The sequence below is a fragment of the Myotis yumanensis genome, unplaced genomic scaffold, assembly GCF_028538775.1.
Source record: "Myotis yumanensis isolate MYYU_CA2020_CCGP unplaced genomic scaffold, mMyoYum1.0.hap1 SCAF_1, whole genome shotgun sequence".
In the NCBI taxonomy this organism is placed as follows: domain Eukaryota; kingdom Metazoa; phylum Chordata; class Mammalia; order Chiroptera; family Vespertilionidae; genus Myotis; species Myotis yumanensis.
The window spans coordinates 68,309,469-68,329,662 of NW_027223752.1; the positions used below are offsets into that span (position 1 = coordinate 68,309,469).

The window sequence follows — 20,194 nt, forward strand, 5'->3', positions numbered from 1 at the left end:
GCACAACAGGCTTTGTGACTCAGCCTCTGAGCCTCAATTAGCCAGTCTTAAACTGGAGAATTAAGAGCTACATCAGTTGCAGGAATATGGACCTAAAGTGCTTAAACACCACAAAAATGTATCTTTTTAAACAATTGTTTTTATTCTTCCCCTCCTTGTTCACTGTTCCCTGATAATCCTGTCCTGAAGACTCAAGAGGGCAATTTTCTCAATTGACAATCCCACCCCCACCTGCCGCCCCCTCACCTCCCAACACACACTTGAGCCCTCCTTTACCTCATGTAGACGCCAGGGGGCACCATGGTGGAGAGGAACTGTTCAGAGGCTGCCAGGAACTCTGGAGAGATGCTGGGGTCCAGGAAAGGGCGGTAACCTGCCCCATGGGAGGAATAGGAGAAATAAACTCCTGAACCCTCCATCCTCCCATAACAGGCATCCACCTGTCTTCTTTCCGCCTATGGATCCTAACCACAACCTCCCTCAACACAGGTGCCCCCCATGCCCTCACCTGTATATTCTGGGGGTGTTTTCTGCAGGAAGCTGGGCAGCCACTCATACAGAGCAATGTTCTGAGAGTCAAGAGAGAGGAAAGGTGGGGCGAATGCTCCAGCTGCCAGGCCAGGAGGGTCTGAGCCAGGGGAGGCTTAAGTGGGAGAGGAAGACCAGGCAGGGGCAGTCATGGGAAAGGCAACTCAAGTGGGAGAGGAGCTGAGCCTCTCCCACAAGGAACAAGGGATTGGGGGGCGGGCAGCTAAATCTCTTGTGTAAGTGGCACTTAGCCTCTCTGTCATCCCTAGACTTTAGCTCTCCACGTGAGCAGGGGGTCCTGCGAGGGAGGGAAGGCGGGTCACTTGGTCCTGGTCACCAGCTGTCCCAGTAAAGGGTGTTTCTGGGTGGCCGGTGTCCAAGGATGGAGGGCTCTGCAGGGGAGCAGAGTCCCCGCGGACCAGGGCAGGAGGGTGGGGCGGGGAGGGCCGTGGCACCGACCTGGTAGGTGGCAATGACCCTCTTGCGCGCGTGCTGGAACAGCTCCTCGTCCCCCCAGCGCGGGTGCTCGCGGGCCAACCTCTGCGCGCACAGGTTGTGGTAGCGGAACCAGAGCAGGCCCAGCGCCTGCAGGAAGGGCTCGCGGTTCCCTCGCTCGGCCCCAAAGGCTGCATCCGCCAGGGGGACGCAGGAGGAGAGGAGCGGGTGTGACCCAGGGGAGCGCCACCTCGCAGACCCCAGCCCGCCCCGCCTCCCGCCCGCCCTGGCGCCCCGCGGCCTCACCGTACAGCCCCCGGGGCCCGCGCTGTCCCGTGGCGGGGTCGGGCGCGGTCCACATGAGCAGGGGCTCCTGCGCTTCCCGGGGGAAGGCGGGGTCGGCCCCCGACGCCAGCTGCCCCCCAGAGAAGCTCCGCAGCGCGTCGCTCCAGGAGTGCGAGGAGCCATAGATGGCGCTGCCGTCCAGCCAGCCCGTCACCTCGTTGGTCTGACAGGTGGGCAAGGGGGCAGTCGAGGCGGGTAAGGGGGGCCCAGGGCCAGGCGGGTGTCCGTGGGTGTGGGTGGGGGGATCCTCTCCGCACACGACCCTGCCAGACCCGGAGCCCAGAGCCCCACCCGCCTGGGATCCAGCTCCTGCCCGGCCACCTGCCCATCTCACCAGGTCCCGGGGGTTGCTGGGGCTCTGTCCGGTCTTGGGGTCCCAGCGGCTCCTCTGGAAGGGCAGCACCACGTCCCCGCGCCGGTCGGGGTCGAACACTGGGTCCCCGAGTGGGATGTGGATGTTGAGGAACTCGGCGGGGCAGCCGGGTCTCTCTATGCTCACCAGGTCCGAGAGCACGTGGTAGCCTGCGCACACAGGGGAGGGGCGCTAGGGCCAGGGGAGCCCACTCTCCTGTCTCCCCCAGGTAGCTAGTTCCCCCACCCCCATCCCCTCTCCTAGCTGCAAAAGACTCAACAGCCATTATGGGCAAGTCCCGGCCTTGACCTCACCCATTCCTTCCCAAAGCTTTGTTACACCCTGGTCCAAACTGTTTTCATTGACAGTTTGGCCCTCTCCTTGGTAACTGGGAGGTGCCCAGTGAGTGTGCCTGGCAGCATGGGTTCCAGCACATCGCTGGGAGCAGCCCGCCCAGAGGGCCCGCCAGCCCTGGTGGCCTGGTGGACACTGAGAAGCAGGTGTAGGCATTTGGAATAACTAGCAGGAGCCCGGCATTCCTGCTGTGAGCCAACAAACAAACCCGTCACTAGGCCCTTAGCAACCCCATTTCGACACCCGCCAGCCCTCCTGCCAGGATAGGAACCCTGTACTGTGCCTGTCTTAGGAGCCACAGAGGCAAAGAGTGAGAAGAGCATCCCACCAAGAGTCCCCACCAGATTATTTTCATGCTCCTGCTTCTACCCCCACCCCCGTCAACAGCTCAACCTGGAGCACATTTATTCCTCTTCTAACCAGACTTTAACCCTCTGCTCCCACCCCTACCCCACCTCATTGCCTGCCCCTCCATCTCTCTCCCCAGTCTCTCTGACCCTCCAACATTTCTCTCCCTCATTCTCTGAGTCGCCCTCAGGCACAGAGGTGTCTAGCTGACCCCCTGGCCTCTATCCCCTACAGGTTGAGGCCCTTACCGAAGAAGACCCCCAGCACTGTGCGGTTCTGCAGGGAGGCCTGCCCTGCAGGGCCCCTCGTGGCAGTGTTGCTGATGTCACGGGGATTAGGCAGGTAGGGTTCTCCCAAGGGCTGGTACACACCATCTGCATAGGTGGCTGGGACCAGGCGCTGCAGCCGATAGCCTGCAATGGGATGGGTAAGGACAAGGACCAATCCTCAGAGGGGTTCTCTGACCTCCTCTCTCCCAGGCTTCCTCCATACCACAGATCTTAAAACCTTGGGAATGGATAAGCCTTTGCTGGTGCCTGCCAGTTCTTCCAGTGGTTCTCAACCTTCTGGCCCTTTAAATACAGTTCCTCATGTTGTGACCCAACCATAAAATTATTTTCATTGCTACTTCATAACTGTAATGTTGCTACTGTTATGAATCATAATGTAAATATCTGATATGCAGGCTAGTCTTAGGCGACCTCTGTGAAAAGGGTCATTCGACCGCCAAAGGGGTGGTGACCCACAGGTTGAGAACCACTGCCCTAAGTAGTGGGTACCATCCTAACCCTTGGCTCGGTATCCACTTGACTCTCACTTACCTTTGCTGCCCCATCTGTGCTCCATGAGGTTGTTGTACCATCCATCAAATCGCTGCACCTCCCAGGAGATAGCATTCTGAGCTCCTGTGTGAGGATGGAGGGAAGGGGCAGCTGGGCAAGTCAGTACATGAGAGGATGGGCAGGCCTGAAGAATCTGTGTCCTGTGAACCTGACACTTGGGTCAGCAGAAAGTGGACATCCAGCACAGATGTGGGAGGTAGGGGAGGGTACAGAGGGAGCCAATCAGAGCAAAGTGATGTTCAAATTCAAGCCCAATCTTTAAGCTGTTGGGGGAGAGGGGGTCAGATATGGCAGGGAGCACTTCAGGATTGTAGCCAGGTAGCCACGTGCAGTGTGCTGACAAATGGCCTCAGAGAGAAAGAGGAAGCAGAAGAACAGGGGCAATGGAGAAGGAGATGCAAGAGTCTTTTATTACTTTCACACCTAGGCTCCCTGGGGGACATGGCAGGACAGCAGCCACTCCAAGCTTTAAGACATCACACAGAGCAAGAGCTAGCCACCCCCAAACAGCCAGCCACCCCCAAAGAGCAAGCCACTCTTCCACCCAGGAAAGGACATGTCATTCTCTAATCCATCCCCAGGCAGGGGCAGGGGCTTGGCCCTCTCCTGCTGAGCAGAGCCCAGGGCAAGGATGTGGGCCACAGAGTTGTGGTCTTGATCCTTTTTGCAGTTCTTGGGTGGGATCAGGGACTGATAGTCAAGTGGATAACCTTGCCCCCTTCTCTTTGGGGGTCAACATGTCCCCCATATAATTCCTCCTCTTGACCCTATTTGCTCCAAAAATCTAGGGTTTGGGAGGGAGTACTCAGCTACCAAGGGAAGAACTCAGGCAATGGGGACAGAGGGAAGCATCCAGAATCAGAAATATAGCAGGGGATCTTCTGGTCAGTAGATCAGATGACCAGTCAGATTCCTTTCCCCAAATGAGGAGGCCATAGCGCTGAGTCTCCCCCTCTCCTCAACTCAGAGAACAGAGCAAAGAAAAAGACTCTCATTAGCCAGAGGGAGGCCTGTTCCTCAGATTGTCTCCCCACTCAGACCAAGGACAGGATCTCAGAGCTACTCTCCTGCCCCATAGTTCACACACACACACACACACACACCAGGTGGTCAGAGAGGAAAAATGACTCAGGTCCTGGTATTTGAGCAAAGAACTGAGGAGGAGCAGAATAAGTGACCCCAAAATATGTCACTTTGGCATGTGGATTATTTTGAGCTGAAGGCAATCAAGATATAGCAGACTCAAAAAAAACCTACCCTTTTCTCAACCACCTAAAAAATATTAGGTAGGGGCCTGGCCCAGAAAGAGGGTTAATACCAGAGATAACTTTTGATCTGGATGGCAGGGCAAACATCTAACCAGATATCTGCTCTTCCTATTGTCTTCTGAATTTCCCTTCTCCCCTTTGATGCCCCAGACCACTATCCCATTCCTCAGCTTAGGATGGTAAAGAAGCCAAAGAATCAAGAAGGGATGAAGGGAAAAATTTTCCATCCCTGCAGAACCCAACTAAGGATCAGGACTCGGGGCAGAAATAGGGCAACCACATACATTCTATCTCTAAAATAAGATGAACTTGTGGCAGAACACGGCATGGGAGCTGTTGGGGAGGGCATGGGGGAGAATGCCTCTTGGGAATTAGAGGCAAGAGAAAAGGAAAATCTAAGGCCAAGGCATAGATAAGGTTGGAAGAAATGCAAATGTGAGCAGCTCTGGCAAGGGAGAAGCTGCAGGGGCTGGCTCATCACCCTATGCCGCCAGCCAGGACAGATCATTTCACAGATTTTCTTTGCTCCTTGTTCTTGCATCCCCGTCCCTGATGATCACAGACTTGCTCTTTTAACCTAATTTGTGGCACCTTAAGCCCACTTCCCTCCTCAGAGACCCAGACTATAGGGAATTGCCTCAGATTCTAGTAAGAGACTATCCAAAGCCAAAGGTAACAAGATGAAACGCTTGAGGATTTTTTTTCCCTAATCATATTGTTTTAGAACATTGTTGACTTCGCTTGGCGGAAGTCAGCATTCAGTCCAATCTGACCCCAAGATCCTTTATTTTCTTCTGTGTCTAATTAATCTTTTTCTATTTGGGGTCAGGGGTGGAGACCATAGGGCTGAGTCTCCCCTTCTCCTCAACTCAGAGAACAGAGCAAAGAAAAGGACTCTCATTAGCCAAAGAGTCACCCACTCAGACTAAGGACAGGATCTCAGAGCTGCTCTCCTGGCCCCATACTTGACATGAAAGGAAGGCACAATCAACCGCTGGAGATGAGCACCTGCAGGCTACTGTGTTAGCTAGGGAGCAGGCATAGAAATGAATGTGATACAGCTTCTGTCCTTGGAGAAGCCCAGAAGATGCTGGGTTCCTCTGCTCCTAGCCATGATTGTCCTCCAAGCTGTACTCACCAATGGGTATCCATGGCCCAACCAGGAATGTCCATGCCAGAGCCAGGCAGAAGCCCATGATGGAAATGGAGAATACCGTAAAATGGAGACACTAGAAAAAGACAGTTTCGGGAGAATGAACCCCAGCAATTAAGGAAAGTCAGGTCAGGGCCTTGGCATGAATCCAGGCATGGGGCTGGGACAAGGCCACAGTAAGTAGCACAGAGCAAGGAGATTCCCTCCCTCCCAAGAATCTTTCACTCATTCACAAATTACTTGATGAACACCCACTATGTACTGGGCATGGGCCTAGGCACTGGAGATTAAGTGATGAACAAAGCAAACAGAAATCCTCGCATTCCTGGACTTTGCTGCCCAAGAATAAATGGAATACCGTGCTTACTGCAGTGTGTTCGTTGGACAGAGCCTTGTTAGGAGGCCAGGATATGGTGCCACTGCCAGTCCACTGTGTGGATCTGAGATCACTTATCTGGTCTGGACCTTGGTTTCCTCTTCCAGTTGTGGGAGTAAACATGTCTGAACTGTCTACCTCCTAGCATGGTTTTGGGAATCAAATGTGAGATTGAGAAGTGGCAGGTGTTATGTAAATGTCATCTAGAGAGTGTGGGCTGGAACTTGGCTCCTCTGAGTCAACTCAGAGGGTTCCTATGCTTAATGCCAATGTCCTGCTCACGGCCAATAGATCACCTAGCGACAACAGGGACACAGAGGCAGCAGGGGGCTCAGGTTGGGACTTCTGAGTGGCACAGGGAGCGCCCAACACCAGTGAAGACCTCCTAAAGGCAATATGGAGGTTGCGGGTGGAGTGGGGCTGGGGAACTATCTAGTGGAGGAAGGTGGGAGCTCATGGAAAGCCTCATCTCCAGCCAAACCCTCAGGGCTCCTGGGTAGGTTGTCTAGCCACAGAGGAGGGAACCCAGAGGGTGACCTCACCCCCACTGACCATATCTCATTAAAGAAATGAGCTCAGCCAGCGTGGCTCCGTGGTTGAGCGTCGACCTATGAACCAGGAGGTCATGGTTCGATTCCTGGTCAGGACACATGCCCCGAGTTGTGGGCTTGATCCCCAGTGTGGGGCATGCAGGAGGCAGCTATTCAATGATTCTCTCTCATCATTGATGTTTCTAACTCTCCCTCCCTCTCCCTTCCTCTCTGAAATCAATAAAAATTAAAAAAATTTAAGAAAGAAATGAAAAAATGTAGGCCGTGTCTTAATTCAAAAGCTTAGTGTTCTACCCACTCCATCCCAGAGACTGTCCAGACACCAGCCTTTGATAGTTTGTGAAGAAAGAGCAGGGCTCTGGATGGTTGAAGCCATAAGGCTGGACATGCTGAAGTGCCCACAGTGGTCCTTCCCTGATCTAGAATGTCCTGCCTCCTTCCCCTCCCACTCTGACTTCTGGATCCTTGGTCCGGACACCAATGTACCGCTCAGTCCCTAAAAGCATGCGGTGAGCCTGCAGGCCAGGCTGTGGGAACAACCTGAAGGAGAAGGTGGACACGTAATAAGCACTCCTTGTGGGTGGGTAGCCACAGGGATTTACACAGCACATTTGTTCCCTAACTTTTTACCAACCTTCAAAGGAAGGCACAACCTCAGGAAAGGGCTGTAAAGCCCCAGGCAGCGGCAGAACCAGGAAGCGAATACAGGCCTGCCTCCTTCTTGACCCACATGGCAACTTTTCCAGCCACGAAGTCCTACAGCAGTGACTCTGGGGTGGGGAAACAGGAGTCAAGGCCCTAAGCTGTGGTCGGCAAACTGGGGCTCCCGAGCCACATGTGGCTCTTTGGCCCCTTGAGTGTGGCTCTTCCTAAGCCTTAGGAGTACCCTAATTAAGCTAATAACAATGTACCTACCTATATAGTTAAAGTTTAAAAAATTTGGCTCTCAGAAGAAATTTCAGTCGTTGTGCTGTTGATATTTGGTTCTGCTGGCCAATGAGTTTGCCGACCACTGCTAGGGAGTCCAACTTGGTCCCAAGGGAGGACTAAAAAGGAAAGCCTGGTCTCTAAAAGTTCCCAGTTCCCTCCGGGCATGATGTGCTGCTGCCAGGAAGAGCTCAGGGAGATCCCCCGACGCCCAAGCAAACCAGGTCACCCAACATTCCCAGACCCCAAAGCATCTAGTCTCCCAAAACCTTGGTGGATGAAGGATAGGCCCTAACGGGACCACTGCAGCCTCAGGCTAAGAACGGAGGCGCGGGAGGGTCTGGCTGAATTTCCCTTCCCTCAAAAATGTGGCGGAGCTGGGGCACACTCTGCCGCTGGAGCTCCCTCCGCTCCCCCCTCCCCCGCCCCCCTTCTCCCAGCGCCAGATCTGCAGGCCCAGGGCAGCCCTCCGACATCTGACCTGCGGTTTCGGAGTCCCCCCTTCAGGGACTGCGGCTTCGCTCCCTCCCGGACGACCGCTCTCCTCCAGCTCCCTCTCTAGTTCTGCGCCAGGACGGGCGGGGCTGGGGGGGTGGTGAAGAGGAGACGGCGCACCCCAGATCTATGGCTGGGCGGGGCGAAATGGGGCGGGGTAGAAGCCGGCGCACTGGGGACCCGCCGAGGTGCCCCGTGGACACCCGGGAGCGCAAGGTGAGACGCCACGTGCTCGCAGGACCCAAGTGGAGGGAAAGTTCGCGTCCGTGGCTAGGGCTCAGCTGGTGTGGCCACGTGGGGAGCGAAAAGGGCAAGTCCGCTTGCACACGGGTCTGACGAGGCTGGGAGTGGAAGACGGAAAGGGTGCAGGGGGCGGAGAGGCGCGCCCTATATCCTCTCCGCACCTTTGGTTCTGGGCTCTAAGACCTTGGTCCGAAGACCTGGCCAGGCGACCCAGCAAGGCACGCATCCTCAGACCCTGTTGGAGACGGTGCTATCCACCCCCGCCACCCCCGAGCAGTTCACGGTGAGATCTCGGAGGTCTCACGCCTCCCGCGCCCCGGACTGCATCGCTAGGTTTGTGCTGGAGCTGCCGGGGCGCTGAGTATGGGGGGGGGGGGGGGGCGGAGTCTGAGGGGTGGCTGCGGAGGGGCACGGTCCCTCCTCTGTGCCGGGCTGGCGTGGGGCAGCGCCGCGGAGCCTGGGCTGCAGTCTGAGAAGGTCGAGGGTGGTTTAAAATAGGAGGTGGAGAAGCATCCGGGACCCGGGTTGTCGGGTCAGAGCCTGGTCCTTAAGTGATGAGAAAAGTGGGGGGTGGAAGGGAGCCCCGCGGAGAGAAAGGGCGCGCGCTTTCTTGACAGAACATCCGGACCAGGTCCCCTGATTCCACCCCAGGTCCCCTGATTCCACCCCGGAGAGCGTCGCGGGTGAGGTTCCATTGGAGGAGGCCAGCGGCGCGAGCTGCCACGCACGCATTGTTTGAAGACGCGAAGGTGGGGAACCCTGGTACCATGTGAGTGGCGGGGATGTGGCTGCAGTCCCGGTGCATTTTGGAGGGGGGCTTGAAGTGCCGCCCTCGCCCGGGCCCCTAGGGGCGCACTTCTTGTGTTCAACAGGATCAAAACCAGATTTTCAAACAAAAAGTTTGGTAAGAAGCTAAGAGGAAGCAAGAAAAATCTTGTAAGGCCATAAATGTCGCAAGACTTACAGACATCCAGTCCTTCTCCTGGCTTAGCTAAAGTCTGGATAGTTCGGTTTGTATGATTCAGTACCCCTGGGTCCTTACTACCTCAGCCCTTACTGGAGATCCTTGTCTCAGGCTACATTTCAGATCTTGTTCTGATTCTCCATTTAATTTTTCCTTTAGTGCAACAACGCACATACACATGCCCACGCACGTTCTTGAAGAAGAGAGGCGGGGACAGGAGTTTCTGACGGGGTCTCCTTAGCCAGCCAGGGCTGTAAAGTTTTAATGGGGTCAACCCCAACCAGAGAAATAAACCATCAATCACAGTATAGTAGCTGTGTATCACCCATTAGAGCTCTTGGCAACTCCAGACATGTGACCCACTCCTCATTTGTAGAGAGAATTAATAGTCCTTACTCTATGGGTTCCAGAGATGGGGGAGGTGGGCAGGAGACTTCAGGAAGAAATTCCTGTCAAGCTATAAGAGAGGCTACAGAGCAGTAAAAAAGTGGCTGAGAACTTTGGATGCTGGGGACTGTAGCTTGTACTAGGATCAGTTTTCTTAAAGATTGGATCTATTTCTTGCTGGCCCCTCACACATACATTTCATCCTACGGCAGGAAGGATGTGTCCGGAATACAACTTAATATGAGAAATGCTTCAGTATTTGAAGGGACATCAGAAAGGGCACATCTTTCCAGGTCAGGTAATAAAGGAGGACCCCAAAGTGTGAGGATTGGTCTGCCCCAGTGAAAAAGTACTCCAGTTTTGTTACAGGGGCATCTGGCACAGGGCTTTAGTGTCTAGATGTTTGTTACTGAGAACTTCTTCCTTGTTGTGCCTGTATTTCTGTTTATATGAACTTGTAGGTGTATGTCTGATTGTTCCTAGTGTTTATTAATAACAATATGCATTGTGTTTATTTCCCAATCATGGTGGTGAGCTCAGGGAGAAGTGGGTCAAGTGAAGACTGACATGAGATTTTTATCAGATGAGGAGAAATTCTACTGTCAGACCCTTCTTGGCAAATCAGGGAGGAAGGTGTTCCTGAGGGAAACGATAAGCTTCATAGGAAAAGCAGGATTGCTGGATGTGGGGACTTTTCATTTTAGTTCCACCTCTTCATGCAGGAGAGGCCTGTTAGCTAAATCATGAAAATCAAATTAAGACAGGAGCATGAAAAATTAACTTTAAAAACTAGGCAATGTTGCCTGGTCAGCATGGCTCAGTGGTTGGGCGTCGACCTATGAACCAGGAAGTCATGGTTTAATTCCCAGTCAGGGCTTAAGCCTGGGTTGTGGGCTTGATCCCCAGTGTGGGGCATATAGGAGGCAGCCGATCAATGATTCTCTCTCATCTTTGATGTTTCTATCTCTCTCTCCCTCTCCCTTCCTTTCTGAAATCAATAAAAATATATTTAAAAAAAAAACAAAGAAAAAAACTAGGCAATGTGGTTAAGAAAGACCTAATTTATTAAATTGAACAAAAAAACTTAAGGCAAATTTCACCAATTATCTCTTTGATTTAGTCATCTTTAATAAATATTTTGGAAAATTGGAAATAAGTTAACAATGTTCTGTGCTTAGGATACAGAAAGCCTTTGGTAGTGTTTCTTTGCTGCACCATACTAATAGAGATGAGCCATTCTTGTAACATATTGTATGACTTCCCTTTTAAATAAATGCAGGAATAAGGTGACCCTGACCAAAATACATTACACTATTATTTGCTTATATTGCAAATATTTGTTTTTGAAGTTACAGAATGTAACATGTATTAGCAAGCTTGCTTTATCTTCCTATCTTACTAACTAATCATTTTATAGACTTCCTAAAAAATATAGCCTTCTATCAAAATTATAATGGTTTCATTTTAGGCTTCATAAATTTAAAATTCTTAGACCAATAAACATCTGTTTTAAAATAAATATCACTGCCCAGCCCGTGTGGCTCAGCGATCAGACCTATGAACCAGGAGATCACGGTTCGATTACTGGTCAAGGCACGATTCCTGGTAAGGGCACATGTCCGGGTTGCAGGCTTGATCCCCCGTGAGGAGCATGTAGGAGGCAGTCGATCAATGATTCTCTCTCATCATTGATGTTTCTATCTCTCTCTCCCTCTTCCTTCCTCTCTGAAATCAATTAAAATATTTTTGAAAATAAAATAAATATCACTATGACATATTTTACAAAATAATTTAATCCACAAATTCTGTTACTCATGTTGAGCTAGAGTTCAAATGTATGTTTCAGATTCAATTTAAAATGAACATTCGTGCTTTGAAGAACCCAACCATTCAATTTAAAATGAACATTCGTGCTTTGAAGAATCCAAAATTTCTGAAAATTTTGTGAAATCATTAAAAATTGACATGGTTAGTCAAATCCCTTCCTGCCGAGTCCTTAGCCCTATATTGGTGAGAACTCAAAGTAATGTTGAATGACAATGAGGGAATATAGCTCCCCCTTGTGTTCCAAATAGAAGATGCTGCCTGCACAGGGAGGAACCCGTTCATAATATTCATTCCTTTGATCCACAGACTGATTAGTATATGCTATGTTCAGGAGTTGCAAAGATGGAATAAGGATAGTCAAAGCTAAAAGGGAGGGAGATGTTCAAACAGACTATAAATTGATTATTGGGATCATGGACGGAGGTGTGTTCAAAATGCAATCAGAACATTAAATGTAGGAACATCCACATAGACCTGATAGCGTCCTTCACAGAGGGGTTAACACAAGCTGAGACTTGAAAAGTGAAAAGGAGTTTGCCAAGAAGGTAAGAGCATTCCAAGCAGAGGAAATAGCACGTACAAAGGCATGAAGGCTTGAAAGAGCATGTCAGATTTTGAGAAAGACCAATAGCTCAGTGTGGCTAGAGATTAGGCTGAGTGAAAGATGGAGATGGAAGGGTAGGTGGGACCAGACTACAAAGGACTTTCTATGTGATGGTGAGATTAGATTTTCCCCAGAGCAAAAAATTGAAATAATTATATTTTCTTGTTAGAAATATTGTTCTGACACCAGGCAAGACAGAATGAGGCTGAATTAGAGCAGAGGCAGTGGGGAAGGAAATGCATGGATGGTTTCAATAAATATTTAAGAAGTACGATATTCCAGGTCTCTGCTTTATTTGATTAATGGAGTGGTGACCAAAAAGATAAAAAAATGAAAAGCAAAATAGAGACAGTGAATTCAGTTTGGGACCTGTTAAATTTGAGGCATCCATGGAACATCGAAGTGAAAAAGCCCATGGGGTAATTGACCCTGTTGTGTTTGGAGCCCAGATAAGAGGTCTACTTAGAAATATAGATTTGAGAAGCATAAGCTATGAGAAAGGTGGTGGTGAAGGCAGGCTGGATAGGTTTCAGAGCCCAGAAGAAAAAGAGATACTCCTTCCTCTGGGATGGGAGAGTTGACAAGTTAAGAAAATAACCAGCCCAGAAGGAAAGGGGAAGTCTGGGAGCTATGATGTTTTGTAGGAGAATCACAGTATTTAGAACTAGAAGGGACTCCAAGATCATCATATCTAATTGTAGAGAAAGAAACAAAGGACTGGGGAAGTTGTCATTTGCCTTCCTAATGTTACATTATTCATTGAAGAACTGAAACCAGACCCAGAACTGATTCCAGCCCAGTTCTCTCCAAAAAGGATTGGAGATAAATGAAATAATAGATTGTCATCACCTTCCCAATCTGGTAGCTTCCATGTATTGATATTCTGTTCCAGGTACTATTCTTAGCACTTTACATACACAGTCTCATTTTATATTCACAATGACCCTATGATGTAAACATTATTATCATCTCCATCCTATATAATAAAAGGCTAATATGCAAATTGTCCTCACGGGCAGGAGTTCCACTGACCAGTTTGACTGACTAGGAGTTAGACATGCGTTGACCATCAGGGGGTGGCACAGAAGATGGTGGGCATTGGTGACACGGTGCTGGCAGCAGGCAGCAGTGGAGGCACTGCCGGCCCCGATGGACCCCGATGGGCCCCAATGAGAGCAGCACAGCGACCAGTGGCAGGGGGAGGGGCCGGCAAGCAGGTGGCACCAGGCCAAGGTGGGTGCAAGCAGGGGCCCTGATCGCCCTGCTGGTTGCCCCACAGATCAGCCCTGATTGCCGGCCAGGCCTAGGGACCCTACTTGTGCATGAATTTTGTACACTGGGTCTCTAGTCTATATATATAAAAGCCTATGCCACTGTTCCACCATTTGACAGGTAGTTATGATGCACACTGACCACCAGGGAGCAGATACTCAACGCACAGGCATGGAAACATTGAACAGACTGATTCATCTCAGAGGGAAGGGAGGAGGTGGGAGGGCAGGAAGAGATTAACCTAAGATCTTATATGCATACTAGAGGCCTGGTGCATGGAATTGTGCACTGGTGGGGTCCCTTGGCCTGGCCTGCAGGGATCGGGATGAAACCGGCAGCCCAACATCCCCCAAGGGGTCTCGGATTGCGAGAGGGCACAGGCCAGGCCAAGGGACCCTCCAGTGCACAAATCCATGCACTGGGCCTCTAGTTTTTAAATAAAATTCTCTGTAGAGGTCAAGTAACTTGCAAGAGGCAGAGGTGGAAATTAAACATAGAACTACTTAACTCCAAAACTTGTTCTTTCACTCTCATCCTATATAATAAAGAGCTAATATGCAAATGGTCATCACACCCTCACACTGTCATGCCCTCATGCCATCATGACATAATGGCTCAGACACTCAACACTGAGGAGAGAGGAATGGTGACCAGCCAGGCACAAATGAGCTCACAAGAGAGGAATGGGGACCAGCCAGGCTGTGGCCCAGGAGAGGGACAAGTCGCCCGCCCTGCAGTCCCGGATGTCAGTGGCTGTGCCTGCACCTTCTGCCCAGAAGAGGGACAAGCTGTTCGCCCCATGGTCCCAGGCGCCAGTGCCTGCGGCCCGGGCAAAGCTGCCCACCCATGGTCCCCTGCAGTTGCGGCTGGCCCAGGCGAAGCTGTCCCAGGTCCTGGGTGCCTATGGCCAGCCAGAGGGAGGGAAGCCTGGGTCCTGGGTGCGGGGTGAGGCAGAGGCAATTAGGGGTGATCAGGCCAGCAGGGGAGCAGTTAGGGACGATCAGGCAGGCAGGCAGAGGTGGTTAGGGGCAATCAGGCAGGCAGGCAGGAGAGCAGTTAAGAGCCAATGGTCCCGGATTGCGAGAGGTAGTCGGACATCCCCTGAGGGGTCCCGCATAGGAGAGGGTGCAGGCCGGGCTGAGGAACCCCACCCCCACCCCATGCACGAATTTCATGCACTGGGCCTCTAGTCAGTGTATAAAGCATGGAGCCTCTTGCGCAAACCAAGATCCCAGTGTAGATCACACTCAGGGAAATGAGCAGAGCTGGAATCATTGATTGTAAAATACACTTTATTCTCACATTTTGACATCTCTGAAACTGAGGTGTATCTTACCAACAATGGCTGTCATGGTTTAATTTGTAGTTTCTTTCTTTCGCATAAAGTAATAGTGTGTCTTGTAATCCATTTTGTCTGGATTTAATAAAACACACTATCTGTCTGCAAAGGGACAAATTAGAGTAAATCTAGCTCTGAAATCAGGGAACAGGCAGAGAAGAGCTGAGCCAGTGTGTGAGCTGAAATAAGGCCTGGGAATTTAAGTCAAGGAGGAAGGCTGCGGTTGATGACGTGTGCGGTAGAAGGACATCTGGCCTCTGGCCCTGGCGCCATGCCTGGTGGATGGCAGGTGCTCCTTCAGCGCTTATTGAGGTGAACTCAATTCAACTCAATTGTTCTGGAGTAGCCAGAGCTGGAGCCAGGCACTTGAGAAAGCTGACAGACTAGTGTGGGCAGTGCCAGGTCTGGAAATCAGCCTTCTGATAATATAGTTGAATCATATACTTAGCAGAGCTGTCTGACCTTTGTTCCTTTGGGGACTGAGGAGGAAAACCAAAATTTGTGTCATCTGTACTATCTTTTACCCTTATGCTTTCACTTGATAGTAAATATAGCTCTTTTTTTGTTCTGTGATGTGTCTGGAGGCCTGAGGGAGATAAAAAAAGAAGAAAAAGAATTGTGTCTCTTAAGACAGTGCCAAAGGAAGCAGAGAAGCCTCCAGGGTGGTGGCGGCACTGATTTAGGGACCTGGAGGTTAGGAAGGGAACATGGAACCACAGAGACTGGTTGCCAAGACCCTCATTCGTTCACAGCCAGAACATGGGGAGATGAATGGCTGAGGGGCAGTGGAATGGCAGTAACAGTGGAGTCTGGTGAGCTCAAGAGAAGAGGGGCCTGATCTGGTTTATTCTCAGCTGTATCTCCAGCACCAAGAACAGTGCCTGGCACACAGGGCACTCAATAAACATCTATCCTTGTTGTACAGCATCTGCCTTCCCTGCACAACCCCACCAGAATGGCTGCTTTTGGACACACATTCCCCTTCTATACTGGCCCCAAGCCAACCTTCCCAATGGACACCACCTTGGCCATCATCATCACCATCTTTCTTACTGCACTGGTCACTTTCATCATCATCCTGCCTGGCATTCGGGGCAAAACGGTAAGAAACAAACCCAGCCTTCGGGACCCTGGTCCCAGAGAGACCTTGGCCTTGAGGTGAGGGGGCCATACTCTCTCACTATAACTAGACTCAGGAAACAGGCTTCAGTCCTGAGAAAGCAACACCCCCCACCCCACCCCCCACCCCCAGCAGAGAGCTCCCCCACTCACTGATTCAACAGATGATTATTGAGCACCTATTATGTGCCTACCAGGCACTGGGATCTCCATCCACCGAGTAATCCCAAGGCTGGAAAGAAGAAGGGTGGACTGGGGAGGAGGGTGCTCCTTCCTAAACCCACCCACCCTGTTATGGCTCAGAGGCTGTTCTGGCTGTTTCGGGTGGTGACCAGCTTATTCATCGGGGCTGTGATCCTGGGTGAGTGTGAAGCACAGCTGCCTCAGGCAGTGCCTCCGTCCCGTCCCATCCGGTTCCTGGTTCCCGGTTCCCTCAGCAGCCGCTGGCGTCTCCGTGTTTCCTCAGGGCAGCCTCTGCTTCAGGGTGGTCTTCCACACCCTGCCCACATGCCTCCCTCATTGTGGCCATATCCCCCCACTTTTACCCCTGCTCAGAGGGGTGTGGGCCCTGGGAAACCATGCTGGACACATCTCTCCAACCTTCATAACATTTTTATTCAGAGGAAAGCAGATCAAAATGAATGTCTGTGGGGAGAAGGCCTTTGGATACTGGAGGGAGGAAATGGGGGGAGGCCTGCTTGCTTTGCTTTGAGAATTAGGCAAGTAGGAGAGATGAAGTCTCAAAGCTGAAGCTGTGTTTGCCCAACATGGTTTATTACATTAATGGTTTCCTCCCCCAGCTGCTTGAGTAGCTCTCTCTAAACAGGAAGAGAAAGGGAAGGAGGGATAAGAGGAGCATGACCAAGGGAAGTCTAGGATTCATCTCACACATTATTGGCAAACCAACCATGAGCCAGACCCTAGGCTAGTTAATGGATATACAAATATGAGCAAAACAGACATGGTCCCCTTGCGGCTCTCCCTCTGACTCTAACTCAGCAATGCCCACAACTCCCTGAGTTCCCCTATGTCCAACTCCCCAACCCCAGCTGTGAATTTCAGTTCTGAGTGGTCTGTGGGCCAGGTCAGCACCAACACATCATACAAGGCCTTCAGTTCCCAGTGGATCAGCGCTGATGTTGGGCTCCATGTTGGGCTGGGAGGAGTCAACATCACTCTCACAGGTAAGGAAGGGCTCTTGACGGTGAGGGGGGCTCTGTTCTGTGTCTTTGGGCTCTAGTTTGGTGTGGTCTAAAGAGCTACAAGGTAGGGGGATGGTAGGAGGGGAAATTCCCAGGCCTTGGAAGCTGCCTTTTCTCCATTGAGACCAGCTCCTGTCCCTCTGCCCATTGTGATGAGCCCCTTACCCAGGCAAATGCCTCACTCTGGCCCTTGGGTCCCTGCTGAGCACAGCTGCCCCATTTCCCAGGGACCCCAGTGCAGCAGCTGAATGAGACTATCAATTACAACGAGGAGTTCACCTGGCGCCTAGGGGAGAACTATGCTGTGGCGTATGCAAGAGCGCTCGAGAAGGGACTGCCAGACCCTGTGCTCTACCTGGCTGAGAAGTTCACCCCGACCAGCCCATGTGGCCTGCATGGCCAGTACCGCCTGGCAGGACACTACACCTCGGCCATTCTGTGGTGAGGGTGGGATGGAGGCCCTACTGCTCTAGACCCAGGAACAGGGTTTCTAGCCATCTTCTCCCCCACCCCCACCCCCCTCCTTATATTGCAATTCCTATGAGGAAGGTGGCGCCAGTCACCACAGTACTCAGTTGGGAATCCCAAAGCAGAAATCCCTACCTCACATCTTTGGGGTATCCTTGGGTCCCTGAGCCTCCACCTGGAGCCCTCCAGGTAGAGGTGCCTGGGCCAGCCTTCACAGGGTCCTGGTTTTCCAGGGTGGCATTCCTCTGCTGGCTGCTGGCCAACGTGATGCTGTCCATGCCTGTGCTGGTCTATGGTTGCCACATGCTGCTTGCCACGGGCGTCTTCCAGCTGTCGGGACTGATCTTTTTCTCCATGGCCACGCCACTCACCCCACCCTGTCCTCTGCGCATGGGCACTGCTATGCTACACTTCCACCGTGGACCTGCCTTCTGGATCACGCTGAGCACAGGTGAGGCTCAGCCCCGAAGGCAGGCACTTGGAGAGCTCAGGGCCAGGGAGGGAGTATCAGGGACCATTATGATAGGGGGCGGGGGGTTGAGGGTCTGGGGGCCAGGGTGCCTTTCCCTTCTTTAAAGCCCCATCCCTCTTATATCCCTCATCTCTGGGTTTTCTCTCCCCATTTCCACTTTCCCTCTCTTTTTGTATATGCCTACTCCCCTGTGTCTTCTCTCTTTCTCTGTCATGTGCCTCATCCCCTAACTATCTCTTTGTCCAACTCTTTCCTAAATCTTCTAATCTCATATCCCCTCCCACTTCCCCCAAACATTTTTCTTTGTGTCCCCCATTCCTAGAATTCTTCTCTGTCCCTGTTTCACATACCCTTTACGTGTCCTGCAGTTTATTGTCCTCTCCTGTCCCACCCACTGTGTCTGTCCCTCATGCCCTTTCCCATGCCTCCTCCTTGTGCCCTGCCCTTCCTCAGGGTTTCCTGTTTTCATATTCATATTCATTCTCTCTCTGGCTCATGGGATGTAATTGAAAGCATTTGGCTTAGAGTCCAAAACTCACAACTGCCTCTCTGAGCCCAAGTTGCCTTGAAGCCAGGACGCCAGGCCTCCTTTAGAGTTGTTCTGATGCTCTTAGGACAGTGGTTCTCAACCTTCTGGCCCTTTAAATACAGTTCCTCACTTTGTGACCCAACCATAAAATTATTTTCGTTGCTACTTCATAACTGTAATGTTGCTACTGTTATGCATCATAATGTAAATATCTGATATGCAGGATGGTCTTAGGCGACCCCTGTGAAAGGGTCCTTCGACCGCCAAAGGGGCCACGACCCACAGGTTGAGAACCGCTGACTTAGGAGACCATGTCCTTGGGAGGGTGTTGTCATTACTAAACAAGACGCCTGTTGCCTCATTCCCAGGACTGCTTTGTGTGCTGCTGGGCCTGGCCATGGTGGTGGCCCACAGAATGAAGCCCCACAGACTGAAGGCTTTCTTCAATCAGAGTGTAGGGGAGAACCCTGGGCTGGAGTGGAATCCTGAAGAAGGGGGACTCCTGAGCCCCCGCTACCGGTCCACAGCTGAGAGTCCTGAGCCCCAGGACATTCCTCTGTCAGAGGCGTCCCCCCAGGCATGCTGTAAGGAGCAACCCAGAATGCCTGACCCTGACCCATAAGGTTCCTCTCCCTGGTGGCCACCCAGACTTCCAATGTGATTCCAGACCTCCTTTGAGCCTCCGAACCTCCCTCCGGAACTGCCCATAGAATGGGTTGTAACGGCCCTCCAGCTCCGGTCTGTAGGTGGAGTCAAAAAAGGAGACTCTATCGATGTTGACAAAACAAAAGAAAAGACCTAAGGTGCTGAACAGATATTGGAACTGCCCATAAACCTTGTCACATGGGAAGACCAAATGTTTCCATACAGCAACCCTGACTTTTTTTTTTTTTTTTTTTGATGCTTTGCCTGTGTCAGATTCCATTTATTGAAACCTAGCATCACCCCCATAATGATGATTCTGTGGTCCTTCTTATCCCTCTACACCTCGTTTTCCTTTTTCCTGGGTCCCCTTTGTTCTTCCTTTATTTCCCCAGCTTGTGTGACCTCTTGGTACAATGAAAGAGACACTCAGAGGGAGAAGAAACCAAACTTCTTACCCTAGGCCTAATATTAACCAACTGTGCCACATTCTCTTTGAGTTTCAGTTCTCAAATTTGCTAAATAAAATTGTAAGACTTGCCAAGGACCTTTTAAAAAATCCCAGGATTTACATTTTTATGCCTTGCTTACATCAACCTTGGGCCTCAACACCATTCCATAGTGAATAAACTAGAATCCTATATAATAAAAGGGTAATATGGAAATCAACCAAACGGCTGAACGACTGGTCGCTATGATGCGCACTGACCACCAGGGGCAGACGCTCAATGCCGGAGCTGCCCCCTGGTGGTCAATGTGCTCCCATAGGGGGAGCACCTCTCAGCCAGAAGCCGGGCTCATGGCTGGCAAGTGCAGTGGCAGTGGTGGGAGCCTCTCCTGCCTCCATGGCAGTGCTAAGGATGTCCGACTGATGGCTTAGGCCCGCTCCCCACACTCCCCGGGCCTAAGCCATCAGTCAGACAACCCCCGAGGGCTCCCAGACTGCGAGAGTGCGCAGGCCCGGCTGAGGGACCCCCACCCCCCCCCCCACACACACACCCAGTGCACGAATTTCGTGCACCAGGCCTCTAGTTAGTGAATAAACTCCAAAATTCCATTTCCTCTTAGCTCACTTAGCTGGGCCAGCGGAGGGGGATCCCACTGGGTGTGTCAGTTGGAGGGTGAGCTGTCTGGTCACCGGTGCCCTTACCA

The 20,194-nt window shown here is 51.6% G+C and overlaps 2 protein-coding genes across 3 annotated transcripts in view; one reads left to right on the forward strand and one right to left on the reverse strand.

The window, feature by feature from the left end:
• DUOX1 (dual oxidase 1) overlaps positions 1–5,668 on the reverse strand; it is a 34,105-nt gene extending 28,437 nt beyond the window's left edge. The window contains exons 1-8 of the mRNA XM_070404740.1: positions 5,611–5,668; positions 3,184–3,267; positions 2,611–2,775; positions 1,643–1,830; positions 1,270–1,471; positions 988–1,154; positions 509–569; positions 277–373 (exon numbers count right to left, since the gene is read on the reverse strand). Coding sequence (XP_070260841.1) covers positions 277–373; positions 509–569; positions 988–1,154; positions 1,270–1,471; positions 1,643–1,830; positions 2,611–2,775; positions 3,184–3,267; positions 5,611–5,668 — 1,022 coding nt within the window. The remainder of the gene's footprint in view (positions 1–276; positions 374–508; positions 570–987; positions 1,155–1,269; positions 1,472–1,642; positions 1,831–2,610; positions 2,776–3,183; positions 3,268–5,610) is intronic.
• Positions 5,669–8,885: 3,217 nt separating this feature from the next.
• On the forward strand, positions 8,886–19,652 carry DUOXA1 (dual oxidase maturation factor 1). 2 transcript variants are annotated; one of them, XM_070404762.1, is made up of 7 exons: positions 8,886–8,966; positions 15,536–15,712; positions 16,033–16,090; positions 16,779–16,913; positions 17,159–17,372; positions 17,633–17,850; positions 18,769–19,652. In XM_070404762.1, the coding sequence occupies exons 2-7, from the start codon at positions 15,566–15,568 to the stop codon at positions 19,020–19,022; spliced, it is 1,026 nt and encodes a 341-aa protein (XP_070260863.1). In that variant the 5' UTR covers positions 8,886–8,966; positions 15,536–15,565; the 3' UTR covers positions 19,023–19,652. The 2 variants fall into 2 exon arrangements, with proteins under 2 accessions (XP_070260863.1, XP_070260854.1); XM_070404753.1 differs by having other exon boundaries at positions 8,910–8,986.
• The last annotated feature ends 542 nt before the right edge of the window (positions 19,653–20,194 follow it).

Coding starts and splice junctions, on each gene's coding strand:
- DUOXA1 (XM_070404762.1), top strand. CDS start 15,566: ATGGCTGCTTTTGGACACACATTCCCCTTCTATACTGGCCCCAAGCCA. Junction 15,713..16,032: donor CTGGCATTCGGGGCAAAACG/GTAAGAAACAAA, acceptor GTTATGGCTCAG/AGGCTGTTCTGGCTGTTTCG. Junction 16,091..16,778: donor CATCGGGGCTGTGATCCTGG/GTGAGTGTGAAG, acceptor CCCCAACCCCAG/CTGTGAATTTCAGTTCTGAG.